Genomic DNA, 15,305 nt, shown 5'->3' on the forward strand with positions numbered 1-15,305 from the left:
ACCGGGTACTTAAGGAGTATCATTTAGACATTGGATTCCCGGTGGGGTGTTGTTTGTTGCCACTGCTCGTTCCCAGGTTTGGAATTTAGCATTGTTGTCAATCTTTCTTTTTGCTCTTTATTCTGCACTTGCGAATTCAGTACTTCTACAGTGAGACCTCAACTTACGAACACCTTATCTTACTAACTTTTCGTCTTACGAACGTCAAATTTATGAAAATTACATCTTAAAATACACACTATTTTCATAATACACACCCACCACGGCTGGCGGAGTGATCTTCGGCGGAAGCACACGACCGAACAGCGCACCTGCCGGCGTTACTTTCCACACCCCCTCTCATTGAATGCACACGTCGATCGCCTCCTTGGAGCTTTTTGCTGATAATTTTACGATGATGGGACCGAAAAAAAAACCACAGGCTCGTGTTCAGCCCAAGAAGACACAAAATAAAATCACCGTCGCTGAGAAGGAGATAATTGAAAAACACGAACGAGGTGTGCGTTTGTGTGATTTAGTGGCCGAGCACGGCTATGCTAAGTCAACAATTGCTACCATTCTCCGGAACAGAGAAGCCATCAAAGGTCCGTCTGTTGCAAAAGGTGTTTTAGTGTTCTCAAAGCGACGGTCTCGGGCAATCAAAGAAGTTGAAAAACTTCTGTTAATTTGGATGAACGAAAAGCAGATATCCGGCGACAGCGTGAGTAAAGCTATTTTATGCGAGAAAGCACGGCTAATTCACGCCGATATCGCCATGCGCCAACTTGGAAGTTTGGCGCTTATTGAGGATTTTAAAGCCAGCAACGGATCGTTCGAGAACATCTGAGGGCGAGGAGGAGATGGCTACAGCATCAAGTGACCTCATAAAGGCAATATTGGCAAAGTGGAATGATGTGCAGGCTTTTACCGAACAGTTCCATCCAGAAAAGACTGTGGCTATGAGTATCATCAACATGATGAACGATAATGTGATGCCTCAGCTTCGTAAGACCTTACAAGTCAGAAAGCAACAGGTGTCAATTAAGAGGTTTTTAATCAGCAAAAAATTATGAGGAATCTCCAAAGAAGAGAAGCCACACCAGAGGTGAAGTGACCAACAGTCCTTATGGAAGGTGACTCTCCTTCCCTCAGCCATCAACGACCATCAAAAAGGTAAATAAAACTTATTTTACAGCACAGTTTATTTCTTTAATTACAGTCCTCATGTAATGTACCTCTCTTTCCAAATAGCAATTCCCTTTGACCTCCAACGCCATTCCATCAAGCCATCAATGACCATCACAAATGTAAATAAGGTGATACAATCATGATCATGATACAATGCAGTATATTTATTTCATTACAATACAATAGCACAGTTATTATACATAGGATAAGGTAGGTTGTGTGTAGTTTTACGGCTTATTTAGTTGAAAAGTATATTTTATGGAAACCCGGGAACGGATGATTCCCATTTTAATGGTTTTCTGTGGGAATTTTTTTTTAAATACACACTTTTCACCTTACACACTCTGTCTGAGAACCAAATAAGTTCGTAAGTTGAGGTCTCACTGTATTTCGTTTTGAATGTCCCATGATTGTTTTTTTTTCTTATTACCTTTTGTGCAAGCATTATTTGGCTAACTTTTAATTTGTTTTTTGTGGTCCTTATATGACCTGCACTTTGAGTTTGATTTTTGTCAGTTCGTATTTACATTACCGGATTAAACTTTTTGTACTCGTACACCTGTTACCTTCTGCTATTTTGGGATCCAGCTATTCATTTTGCTTATTTTGACGCGAAGAGAAGTCTTGCTTCGTTTGGGTCGTGACAGACACAGCCCACATGAGACTGCTCCATCCGTTTATCATAAATTATTCAGCATGAAATCAAAATAATATTAACAGTGATACAATTTCTCAAATGTTTATGTTCAAGGGCAATCGTATGTTTCGAACATTCGATCGATCAATCCATCCATAATTTGAGCCACTTATCCTCATCAGGGTAACAGTTGTGCTGCGCCTACGGAGAAGTAATTGTTTATTTCAGATCTTTATTTGGTAATGATGAACAGTGTTATTACTGATGTGCTATCTTAGATATACATAGATAGCTTCATTGTAATTAGTGTATCTCTGCATGGTATTTTGTTTTTGCATTTAGACATTAAGTGTTAAAAGTTATTGGCCACAGTCTCTCCTTCAATTTAAGTTCTGACATCATTGATTAACATATCAGGAATACTGGTACAAGCTGCAAAGTTAAATTAAATGAATGTACTACAATCTTAAATGCTATGATTTAAACCTTAAATATTTGAGACAAAAACTACAGCAGTACTCATATTTACAAAAATATTTAATGATAAAACCTTATACAGTAATTCACATTCATCAGCATTGTCTTTGGAGAGACACTAAGAGATTTGCATTACTCTCACTTTATGCGTCTCTGGCAGTGGAGAAGTCATTAGCCTCCAGTTTGCTGCTGGTCAGCTATCCGTGAGCAGCTGATTTTTTTTTTATTTTATTTTTTTTTCCAAGATGGCGGCGCGTGCACACGCAGCGGCTCCTCTCTCTCCCGGCAAATTGGTTTTTTCGTGTTTATTGTGTTTGTCTTACTCGTGCAAATGTCCGTCTCCATTGGCCTCGCTACACCCGAGGCGTACCTACTCCCGTGAGGTTCTGCTCGACATCGGCAGTTCATTTTTAAAACCTAAACCAGCTGAAGCAGAAGTGCTACGCAAGTATGGATTGCTCAGGGAGTCGGCTCATCCATTGAGCCCCACTCTTCCACCGACCCCCACTCCTGCACCCAACCCAGAGTGGAGGCACCACAAGCGCTGTATGAGGAAACAAAAGAGGGGAAAGCGTGGAGGTATTCGCATTAGGCTCGCGGCTAGCCGCCACCGGCCTTGCATTCCTACCATCACGCTGGCTAACGTGCGCTCGCTGGACAATAAAATGGACTACATCAGACTTCTCCGCTCAACTTCCAAGACCGTGGGTGAGTGTTGTGCCTTTGTGTTTGTGGAAACATGGCTGACCGACAGCATACCGGACAGTGCCATCCAGCTAGCCCAGCTAACTAGCTTCCGGGCAGACAGAGCGCTCGTCGAGGGGGGGAAGACTCGCGGCGGGGGACTCTGTGTTTACATCAGTGATGCCTGGTGCCGCAACGCTGTTGTGGTATGCAAACACTGTTCGCCACTGATGGAACTTATGGTCATAAAATGTCGGCCATTCTACCTGCCGAGGGAATTTAGTGCCATACTGCTAGTAGCAGTTTACATCCCCCCGAGCTCAATTAACAACAGGAGCGCGGCATTGAATGAACTCTACCAGCACATCAGCGAGCAACAGACAGCCCACCCAGATGCTTTCCTTATCCTGGCTGGCGATTTCAACCACGCCAACCCGAAAAGTGTTTTTCCACATCTCCATGGACACATTAACTTTCCGACGAGAGGTAACAACATTCTGGACAATGTTTTCACGACACACAAAGGAGCCTACAAAGCCTACCCCCTCCCCCACCTAGGAGCTTCGGACCACTCCACTATCATGTTAATGCCCGCATATAGGCCACTTGTCAAAGTCGTCAAACCAGTGAAGAAGCAGATAAGGGTGTGGCCTGATGGGTCGTCAGAGGCACTCAAAGACTGCTTCTCCAACACCGACTGGAACATGTTCAGACAAGCGGCCACCTACAACAACAACACCGACCTCCAAGAGTACACAGACTCTGTTACCTCCTACATGAGGAAGTGCATAGATGACGTGACTGTCACCAGATCTGTCACCATCCTGGCCAACCAGAAGCCATGGCTGACGGGTGAAGTCCACAGGCTCCTCAGGGCTCGGAACGCTGCCTACAAAGCTGGCGATGAGCTGGGCCTGAGGACAGCCATGGCCAACCTGTCACGTGGCATCAGGATGGCCAAGAGACAGCACTCCAGGAGGATCGCCAACCACTTCAAAGACAGCAGTGACACCAGGAACCTGTGGCGTGGGATACAGACCATCACAGACTACAAGCCCACTCCACAGACCTGCGAGAACTCCACCACTCTGCTGAACCAGCTGAACGACTTCTTCGCCCGCTTCGAGGCAGACAACAGCACTCCAGCACAGAAGACCCCACCACCTCCCGCTGAACAGGTGCTGACACTGTCCCAGGACAGCGTGAGGCGATCTCTCAGAGGGACCAACGCACGAAAAGCCCCGGGTCCCGACGGCATTCCTGGCCGTGTTCTGAGAGACTGCGCTGTGGAGCTCACAGATGTCTTCACGGACATCTTCAACACCTCTCTGAGCCAGGCTGTTGTGCCCACGTGCCTCAAAGCCACCACCATTATCCCGGTCCCGAAGAAGTCGTCCCCCACCTGCCACAATGACTACCGCCCGGTCGCACTCACTCCCATCCTCATGAAGTGCTTCGAGCGGCTAGTTATGAACCACATCAAGGCTGCCCTCCCCCCCACCCATGACCCCTTCCAATTTGCATATCGGCCCAACCGCTCGACCGATGATGCCATCTCCACTGCTCTCCACACAGCGCTCACCCACCTGGAGACCAGAGACTCCTACGTCAGAATGCTGTTCATCGACTTCAGCTCAGCATTCAACACAATCATCCCCCAACAGCTCACCAATAAACTGAGCAAACTGGGGATCAGCACCTCCCTGTGCAACTGGCTGCTGGACTTCCTGACGGGGAGACCACAGGCAGTCAGAGTTGGCGACAACACTTCCAGCACCATCACGCTGAACACAGGGGCCCCCCAGGGGTGTGTGCTGAGCCCCCTCCTCTTCACTCTGCTCACGCACGACTGCTCACCATCATCACCCAGCTCCAACCTCTTCATAAAGTTTGCGGATGACACGACTGTGGTGGGCCTCATCAACAACGATGAGGAGACAGCCTACAGGGACGAGGTCAGCCGCCTGGCCACGTGGTGCAAGGTCAACAATCTCCGTCTGAATGTGGAGAAGACGAAGGAGATTGTTGTGGACTTCAGGAGAGTGCGCCCCCAGCATGCTCCACTAACCATCGACGGTGCTGCAGTGGAGAGAGTGAGCAGCACCAAGTTCCTGGGAGTGCACATATCCGAAGACCTGTCCTGGAGCCACAACACGGCATCAATGGCCAAGAGATCCCACCAGCGCCTGTACTTCCTCCGCAAGCTCAAAAGAGTTGGAGCCCCGACCCCCATCACGACCTCCTTCTACCGCGGTACCATAGAGAGCATCCTGACCAGCTGTATCACCGTGTGGTACGGCGCCTGCACCGTGTCCTGCCGTAAGACTCTGCAGCGCATCGTGAGGACAGCTGAGAAGATCATCGGTGTCTCTCTCCCCCCCCTTCAGGACATCTACAACACCCGCCTCACCCATGAGCCATCCGGATCGCTGGCGATCCCACCCACCCCTCCCACAGCCTCTTCAGCCTGCTGCCATCGGGTCGGAGACTGCGGAGTCTCCGAGCCAAGACCAGCAGACTCAAGGACAGTTTCTGCCACCAGGCAGTCCGGAGACTCAACTCCTTCCCAGCCCTGCCCAGCCTGCCCCTTCCCACTGCCACACTCACCGAACTCTGAGTACACGCTACATGCTGTACGATCATCCTGAACTCTATTTTTTGTTATTTCTCATTAGACAAGACCTCACTTCAACCCTTTCTAGTTGTTTGTTTTTGCAATCACGACATTACGTCACTTTATGTACGTCACTTCCTCACTTTACATATGTCACTACCTCACTTTACATACGTCACTACCTCACTTTCCATACGACACTACCTCACTTTACATACAGAAATTACATGTATTGTCTGTTGTCAATTGTATGTCTTTTTTAGCCACGTTATAAGTGCCTTGCATGTCTTGCACGCTGGGTCCGAGAGGACATTAATTTCATCTGTGCTGTATGTCATGTATATTAGCATATTTGACAATAAAGCTGACTTTGACTTTGACTGATGTGTTTATGATAAAATAATTTATATTGATGAGGAGAAGGCGACGAGAGAAGTGCTTGTTTTTTCTGAGAAGTCCAATAACTTCCTCCCTTTCTCTCTCGCTAGCTTGAGCTCAATTTTGCTCTGGTACCCCGTACCCCCCCCCCCCATTGCTGCGTTCTTGACCAATCACGTGGCTTTAACCGACGACTGGGGGTGGGGAATAGAGGACAAAAAATGAGTCGGCCACCATTTTCTTGTTAGGAAAACAGGCTCGTTCGCGAACGACACATCACTCATTGTGGCACTCCGTGTGTTTCCCGAAAAATAGTTTGTATGCCAAGGTAAACTTTTCATAAACTTAACATTCGTAAACCGAAAAGTTAACAAGCCAAGGGGTTCGTAAACCGAGGTATCACTATATCATGAAAATAATGTCATGATGTGCGTCTTAAAACAATGTCAAGATGTGCGCCTTCAATAATGTCATGATGTGTACGCCATATTTCCTCCAGCCTGTATAACCTTCTGATATGCAGAGTGAACCAAGTTCATTCTTGGAGCCATCTGTTGTCAACCTTGATACACTGCTTACTGGAGACTTTCTGGAGACAGACTGATAAAAGCTAGGAATTGTTTAGGAAGAATGCCGCCTTAATGTCGCACCATAGTCTTGATACCGCCGTTCTGATGAAATAAATATGTTGTGTGTCCATGATGTGAACACACTCGTGATCATGCAGCCATTGTCTGTATATCATGTGTGTCCGGAATATTCTAAAAATAAACCCTTCGAAGGTACTGCTCATCGACTCCAGCGGAGGAAAGAAGGCCGCTATCCTTCATCAAAATAAAGAAAGGTGCTGGGTGGGGCCGCGAAGATGCATGGCCAAACAGCTCAGAAGACGCACGCACATTCAATCAGCTCACGGGATGAGATGAATCCACTCATCTGTCATTGATTGACGTCGCGTCAAGACCCAATAATGCGTACATCCATAAAGAAAAACCCTGATTCATTTGGAATTTTTTCTGTTACAGTATATTGGGGTGAAAAAAAAGGATGCACTGAATCCGCAATAAGTGAATCGCAAAGTAGTGAGGGATCACTGTATTTGTCTTGCTAAATTGACTATTACAACAACTGTTGGTGACTAGTCGATTCACAATAATCATTTGTGGCACCCCTGCTACTCATCCATACAGAGCAAAGGTTCACGATAAAGCATCACTGGGAGTTCTAAATCTTGCAATGTTAACTTTACATCTTTTCAAAGTAGTCGTAGTAGTAGCCGTCGTATGCAGACAAATGAGAAAAACTCAGACTTACCGGACAGCCGTCAACTTCATAAACAACATCAAAGATCTGCTTTTGACCATCTGTCTTCCTCTTGTCCTCGTTAATGTGACTGGGGAAAAGTACAGGACAATTATTATAATCAAATCCAGATATCAAAATTGGATTGGATTGGATTGGATATGCCTTTATTAGTCTCACAGTGGAGAAATTTACATTTCACAGCAGCAAAGTGATGAAAGGAATGAAAGTAAATAAATAAATTCTAATAAATTCTAGTATGAATAGAACAGGTAGAAAAGGTATTTGCTCCTTAGCCGATTTCCTTAATTTGGCCTTTATAAACTGACAATTGGTTTGGTGAAGTAAAATCTTTATGCGTGATAAACATGCAGAGGACACAGAAATTACTTGTCGAGTGGTTAGCATGGTTGTGCATTCAAGACCAAGTCTATCTGTGTGGAGTTTGTATGTTCTAGAACTGTATAGTGCCTCTTTGCAATTTTTTGATGATACTAGTGCGGCAAACAAATTCCTTGTGTATTCTACATACTTGGCAATAAAGATGATTCTGATTCTCCCCTGGCCTGTTTTCTACGGGTCCTCCGGTTTCCTCCCACATTCCAAAAACATGGATGGCAGGCTGACTAAACACTCTAAATTGTCCCGAGGTGTGAGTGTGACTGGTTGTGTGTCTCTTTGTCTCTGTGTGCCCTGTGTGAGTATGTGGTGATTGATAGTCCCATATGAGAGTGAAAACATGGAAACTTACGTCATAACTTCTTTTAGAGACTCAATTGCACTCTCCAGTTTCAGCTTGTCAGGGTTGTCATCTGATGTGTGCTTCGTGATGTCTGCAATAGTTAAAAAAACAGTATGCAGAAAAATATAAAATGTTTGAATAGTTTTAGATTACAATCAACATTTGTTTACCTTTAGGCTGCTCAACATCACAGGTGAGCTGGAGCATACAGTATAACCACTGAGTTTATTACGCCCTGGTTATTAGGGCACATAAACCTAACAATATTAGAGTTTTCACGTTTGCTGTCGTTGGTCAGTCATCTGGAAAGACCTACTGCCCACTGAGTGCTTATCTCGACTCATGCAGCATTCTTCCTTTTTCAACTTCCACCATTTCATCGTCTGCTGTGCTTTTGATTTCTTCATCGTCTTCATTGCCAGCGTCAGCCTACACACCACCAGCGTGTGCTTGTCTGGCTACACTGTCACCAACAACTACTTTGCAGCCACTGATTTCCTTCAGATAGCACCATGTATACAAAATGTAGTCTGTGTGCTCATGCCTCCACTTTTATATGTCACCCTATGTTACTGTCTCTTCTGAAAGAAAGTATTCACTATAGCCATTTCCATCCTCTGAGCAAAGTCAAGCACCATCTGTCCTTCTGCGTTCCTCATCTGGAGTTCAAACCTGCCCATCGCCTCCTCATCATCTTTGTTTCCTGCGCCAACATGTCCATTGAAATCTCCACCAATTACAACTCTCACTTTGATGAAGTCATACTGAACATCCCTCGTCCAACCAACCAAGTCCAACCAACCAAGTCCAACCAAAATGTCTCCTTCTCCTCCAACTCACATCCTACTTGTGGGGTATACCCATGAACAACATTGAACATCACACCTTCAATTCGAGCTTCAGACTCAACATTCTATCTGATATTCTTAGAAGAACAAACTCCTCTTTCAAGATAACCCCAACTCAATTTTTCTTTCTGTCTATACCATGGTAGAACAACTTCAATCCTGACCCTAAGCTTCTAGCCATGCTCCCTTTCCACCTGGTCTCCTGTACACACAGTATGTCTACCTCCCTCCTCTGCATCATTTCAACCAACTCTCGACCTATACCTGTCATTGTTCCTCCATTCCAAGTCCCTTGTCTCAGTCCTACACTCTTGGCGTTCCATTTCGCTCGAGTCCAACAAGCACACCTCCCTTCTCTCCTTCTTGGACCAACAGTAGTCCATTGTTCCACCGGCACTCTACTCGGTAAACAGCGCCGATGGCAGTCGTTAACTCGACCTATCCAGTATGAGATTCAAAGGTTTGTTTCCTATGTTTGTTTTGGCCAAAATTTTACGATCAATCCCCTTCCTGACACAACCTTCTGTATTTATCTGGGCTTTGGACAGGCACAATAAGACACTGGTGTGTGTCCCTTTGTGGCTACATTTTGCTTTTATGGCTCTCTTCGTCAAAAAGACTCCTGATCCCTGTGTATAGTGTTAATGGCTAGTTTGGTGAAGTCCTGTAGGCACCACAAGAATAATAACACCATTTTATAAAACCAGAAATTGTAAAAGCTTTGTCTTTTGAATGTGTAGGAATGTGCAGGAAAGAGAACATATAGCAAAGTAGAGAGATGACATGTAAACTTCACCACAAAAATATTTGAAATATGGTTCAAACTCAGAACTGTTTGCTTTGAGATGGACAGGCTTGCATCCAGAAACGCCATGCAACATACAACATATCCAAAAAGGGATACGAACACATCAGTGTCAGTTACCATTTAGAAGAAGAGCCACACTGGGAAGTCTCTGTACAGGTCTGATGAGGAGCTCTACGAGTGCCTGTCGGCCACATTCTGGCTTGGCCTGGTTGATCTACACACAAAATTGTCACAATAAATCAATCAATGTTCAATCAATAATTGTATTTATTAATTAAGTTGAAAAAATGAAATCTCTGGTTTCATTCAAGACAGACGCGCCCCACCTTACGAACGAGATACGTTCCGAGCAGTGGTTCATAGGGTGAATTTGTTCGTAAATTGCTTCATTGCCATACAGTTAGACCTCAACTTACGAACTTAAGACAGAGTGTGTAAGGTGAAAAGTGTGTATCTCAAAAAAAATTCCCATAGGAAACCATTAAAATGGGAATAATCCGTTCCCGGGTTTCCATAAAATATACTTTTCAACTAAATAAGCCTTAAAACTACACACAACTTACCTTATCCTATGTATAATAAATGTGCTATTGTATTGTAATGAATGAAATACACTGCATTGTATCATAAAGTCACTTTATTTATATTTGTGATGGTCATTGATGGCTTGATGGAATGGTGTTGGAGGTCGAAGGTCAAAGGGACTTGCAGTTTGGAAAGAGAGGCACATTACATGAGGACTGTAATTAAAGAAATAAACTGTGCTGTAAAATAAAGTTTTATTTACCTTTTTGATGGTCGTTGATGGCTTATGAAGGAGAGTCACCTTCCATAAGGACTGTTGGTTTAACCTCTGGTGTGGCTTCTCTTCTTTGCTTCTTTGGAGACTCCTCATCTTTCCAATCATTTTTGCTGATTAAAAACCTCTTAATTGACACCTGTTGCTTTCTGACTTGTAAGGTCTTACGAAGCTGAGGCATCACATTATCGTTCATCATGTTGATGATTGTCATAGCCACAGTCTTTTCTAGATGGAACTGTTCGGTAAAAGCCTGCACATCATTCCACTTTGCCAACATTGCCTTTATGAGATCACTTGATGCTGCAGCCATCTCGTCCTCCTCGCCCTCAGATGTTCTCGAACCATCCGTTACTGCCTTTAAAATGCTCAATCAGCGCCGAACTTCCAGGTTGGCGGATGACGATATCGGCGTGAATTAGCCGTGCTTTCTCGCATAAAATAGCTTTACTCACGCTGTTGCCGGATAGCTGCTTTTTGTTAATCCAAATTAACAGAAGTTTTTCAACTTCTTCGATTGCCCGAGACTGTCACTTTGAGAGCACGGAAACACCTTTAGGAACACACGCACCTTTAATGGCTTTTTTTCTTGCGAAGGATGGTAGCAATGGTTAATTTAGCATAGCCGTGCTCGCCCACTAAATCACACAAATGCACACCTCGTTCGTGTTTTTCAATTATCTCCTTCTTCTCACTGACTGTGATTTTATTTTTTTTCTTCTTGGGCTGAACACGAGCCTGTGGTGTTTTTTTTTCGGTGCCATAATCGTAAAATTATCAGCAAAAAGCTCTGAGGCGATCGACGTGTGCATTCAATGAGGGTGTGTGTGGAAAGGAGTGCCGGCTGGAGCGCTGTTCGGTTGCCGAAGATCACTCCGCCAGAACCAAAGGTCGTGTGCTTTGGTATTCTTCCGCAGAAGATTATGTCTACACACTTTCGCCGAACTGTGTAATATGAAAAAAGTTCTTATTATAAGGCTTAATTTTCATAAATTTGACGTTCGTAAGACGAAAAGTTCGGAATACAAGGTGTTCGTAAATTGAGGTCTCACTGTATTTCATATGGAATGTATATTGAAGTCAAACACTGAACAGGGAAGTATAAAACACAGATGCTCTAATAGTCGTAAAATAAATTCACACCTACTGTAGTACGACGACATATGTCCTTGGGTCTTCAGTAAGCCATTACTGAAGCTGCTGGCATGTAATTATTGAATTACGTGCCAGCAGCCATTGCTTTTTGTTATGCATTGCATCCTCCTGTAGCGTCAACTGGGAAGAGGGATTTCCTCCCCGCCCACATACCCCACACAGCCAATCGTAAGCGAGCTCGCAGCTGATTGGTCAGCCTTGGTGTCCGTCAGATAAACACCCAGCCATTGAAACCTCCAATGTGTTTGTGTGCGTGCGTGAAGCACAGTACGCAGCCAATCGCAAGTGAGCTCGTACGGAAAAAGGCACGCAATACAAAATCAAATTTGCAGCATCTCTGTCCGAACATACCTGCAAAAATGTTTGTATGTACCGTTATTCGTAACTTGAATGTTCATAGGTTGGGGAGCGTCTATACAGCATTGTATAGTATATGTAATAATTGTAAAAATTATGACAATTTACGAAATTCACTTATTACATACCTTTTTGCAAGATAACCCCCACGATAAATGAGGGATTACTGTATTTAAATTTACGGATAATTTATTACTTTTGCATTGTTAAGATCTGTTCCAGATGGATTTATCATTTTAAAATTATTTAATGAGGCTAAAATACAGTATATTTGTCTCTATCTGGGGAAAAATAAATACATATTTGTACATATCAATTTTCCAACAATTATTGCTGCCTGAAATTGAAAAAAAATACCTTCAGAAATGCATGGAACCGCGGCTTCTGTTTCTCACATTGAACAATCGTATCCTTGCTCATTTCGAAAAAGTTGACGAAGGGAGGGTAGGCCTTCACAAGGTCTTTTGACTAGGGAGAGAAAACAGGAAAAAGTTAGATCATGAGTCGGGGCCAGGAAAAACTACAACAGCGTACATGACCTCTTCTGAAATCCCCCCTCATTTTTTTTGCATGGTTTGCTTACTTCGAGAACATCAACCAAGTACAGGTATGCAAAAACTATCCCAAACAAACAAAATTACATTTGTTTTTACTTCAGAGCGACCAATCTAAAAAAAATTAACTCCATGACCATTTGTCTGAATTTCCATGTTTTTCTCAATTATATTAAGAGCTCATTCTCAGGACACAATGATTGTATTGTGACATAACGAGAACACATTCTAACGTTTTAATTATTAGTTTACATGTAACACTATTACTTGATAAATTGAATAAATTATAACTTCAAATTCGGTTTTTAAATGTTGTTGAAATGATCAATCATATTAAAAACATACCATTTCTGATCAATAACAGTAAAAGTGTGCAGATTATATATATACAGTAAAGTCTCGTTATATCGATATTCTCGGGAGTCCGAAAAATATCGATATAACCGGGACTATCGATATATCCGACCCTGCGTGCATGTAATTTTCTCCTTGCGTGCATAGAAATAGAATTGTAATAAGCGAGACTATCGATATAACCGATATCGATATAACGAGACTTTACTATATATATATATATATATATATATATATATATATATATATATATATATATATATATATATATATATATATATATATATATATATATATACACACACACACACACACACACACACACACACACACACACACACACACACACACACACACACACACACAGTGTTTGAAAACACAGTGTTTGAAATAGCGTCTGCCCGGTGGCCCGGGGCGTACAAAATTTGCCCGGATGGCCGACAAGTTCTTCAAGAAAAAAAATAAGCGTTTGTTTTATTCAATAAAGCAAAAGCCACAAACAAAACGCTATAAACCAAGTGGACTTATCTTTCTCAGCGGCTTCAAAACTCTGAAGTACAGTTTTCACTCATGGTGTAGTCCGAAGCAGGCTTCTGATTGGCTGCCGGTGCCGAGTATCTGGCAATGAGTGAAATCTGTACTTCAGAGTTTTGAAGCCGCTGAGAATGTGGAGTCCTCGTAGCTTTGAGCAGACAACACAGCGCAAACGTTGCATTGTACACCTTGACGGCAAACGACAACTTGAGCAAAGTCTTCGATGAGGTATATTTACCATAAATTAGGCAAGGAGTATTTGTGGTTGGTACTCCTTAATTTTAAAAAAAACATGTAAACTTCGCAACAATGTTTTTATTTTTTGGGGCGATTAGACGTATTTATGTGTTTTAAGTTGTGAAAAATCGGGCAGGCATCTTTATGGCCGGGCTAGCAACTTTTCAGACTTGTCTGCCCGGGTGTCCACTAACTTTTTGTCATGAGTTTCAGACAATGATATATATATACAGTAAAGTCTCGTTATATCGATATCGGATATATCGATAGTCCCGGTTATATCGATACTATTTCTATGCACGCACGGAGAAAATTACATGCAAACAGGGTCGGATATATCGATAGTCCCGGTTATATTGATATTTTTTCGGACTCCCTTGAATATCGATATAACGAGACTTTACTGTGTATATATATATATATATATATATATATATATATATATATATATATACACACATAGTGAGACCTCAACTTACGAACTTAATTGGTTCCCAGACAGAGTGTGTAAGGCGAAAAGTGTGTATCTCAAAAAAAAATTCCCATAGGAAACCATTAAAATGAGAATAATCCGTTCCCGGGTTTCCATAAAATATACTTTTCAACTAAATAAGCCTTAAAACTACACACAACCTACCTTATCCTATGTATAATAAACGTGCTATTGTATTGTAATGAAAGAAATACACTGCACTGTATAATAAAGTCACTTTATTTACATTTGTGATGGTCATTGATGGCTCTTAATTGACACGTGTTGCTTTCTGACTTGTAAGGTCTTACGAAACTGAGGCATCACATTATCATTCATCATGTTGATGATTCTTATAGCCTTTTCTGAATAGAACTGTTCAATAAAAGCCTGCACATCAACTGTTGAATGGCCTGCTTCTGCTTGTCCTCTTGAAGGCAAATCAAATTCTCTGTGTTGATGACCTAATTATGGTCAGCAACAAGCTCCTCGATGTCATCTGCATTCACTTCGAGTCCCGTAGGTGCTGGCAGAGATTTTATGACAACAAAAGGCTCGAGTCCGATGATTCCACGGCCGCGGAATAAAAAGGCGGGTGGGCCGAATAAAATGGCATCACGTCTGGCTCGCATCTAACAATCACCTTGTGCAAAGCAAACACTTGGAGCACAGGCAAACATTTGGAGCAGAAGACGTAGCGATGCACTTTCGTCGTAATCATGTCACTGGTGAGGTGACAGTGACTTGTTGAAATGAAATGAAATTGCAGAACGACAATGAAATGAAGTGTCGCGAATGTGGGCCACGCTCGAGCTGTCAACTCGCACGTGACAATTTAGTGTGACTATTGACACGCTGTTCCGGTGTGTGTGAAAACACTAGCTCTGATTGGCTTACCATGACACATGACTCTACCGTTTAGCCAATCACAATCACTTCTATCGCAACTTGACAGAGGGATGCGTTCAAGTTTGGCAACACAAAAACGTTGGGAAGTGTTTGTCACCGCTCATTCAGTTAGACAATGCTTTCCAAACAGCCTAGAGTCTTAAGAAGTCGTGCGCTATTCTCAAACCTGAACGCACCCCAAGTCTTGGATGACAAATAAACAGAGCAGAGTAGACGTGTACGGCTGGTAGTTTCTTCAATTTATTCATAGTAACGCACCACATTTGAACTGAGGCTG

General features: G+C 43.0%; 1 protein-coding gene across 3 annotated transcripts in view; it reads right to left on the reverse strand.

Moving 5' to 3' along the window:
* ect2 (epithelial cell transforming 2) overlaps positions 1-15,305 on the reverse strand; it is a 97,837-nt gene that overhangs the window by 16,744 nt on the left and 65,788 nt on the right. For all 3 annotated transcript variants that reach the window (XM_089000095.1, XM_089000093.1, XM_089000094.1), the window contains exons 16-19: positions 12,326-12,436; positions 9,775-9,871; positions 8,011-8,092; positions 7,272-7,350 (exon numbers count right to left, since the gene is read on the reverse strand). In XM_089000095.1, the coding sequence (XP_088856221.1) occupies positions 7,272-7,350; positions 8,011-8,092; positions 9,775-9,871; positions 12,326-12,436 (369 nt within the window). The remainder of the gene's footprint in view (positions 1-7,271; positions 7,351-8,010; positions 8,093-9,774; positions 9,872-12,325; positions 12,437-15,305) is intronic.

This window comes from Hippocampus bargibanti, linkage group LG07 (genome assembly GCF_051943395.1).
Source record: "Hippocampus bargibanti isolate YZ-2025 linkage group LG07, ASM5194339v1, whole genome shotgun sequence".
Lineage (NCBI taxonomy): Eukaryota > Metazoa > Chordata > Actinopteri > Syngnathiformes > Syngnathidae > Hippocampus > Hippocampus bargibanti.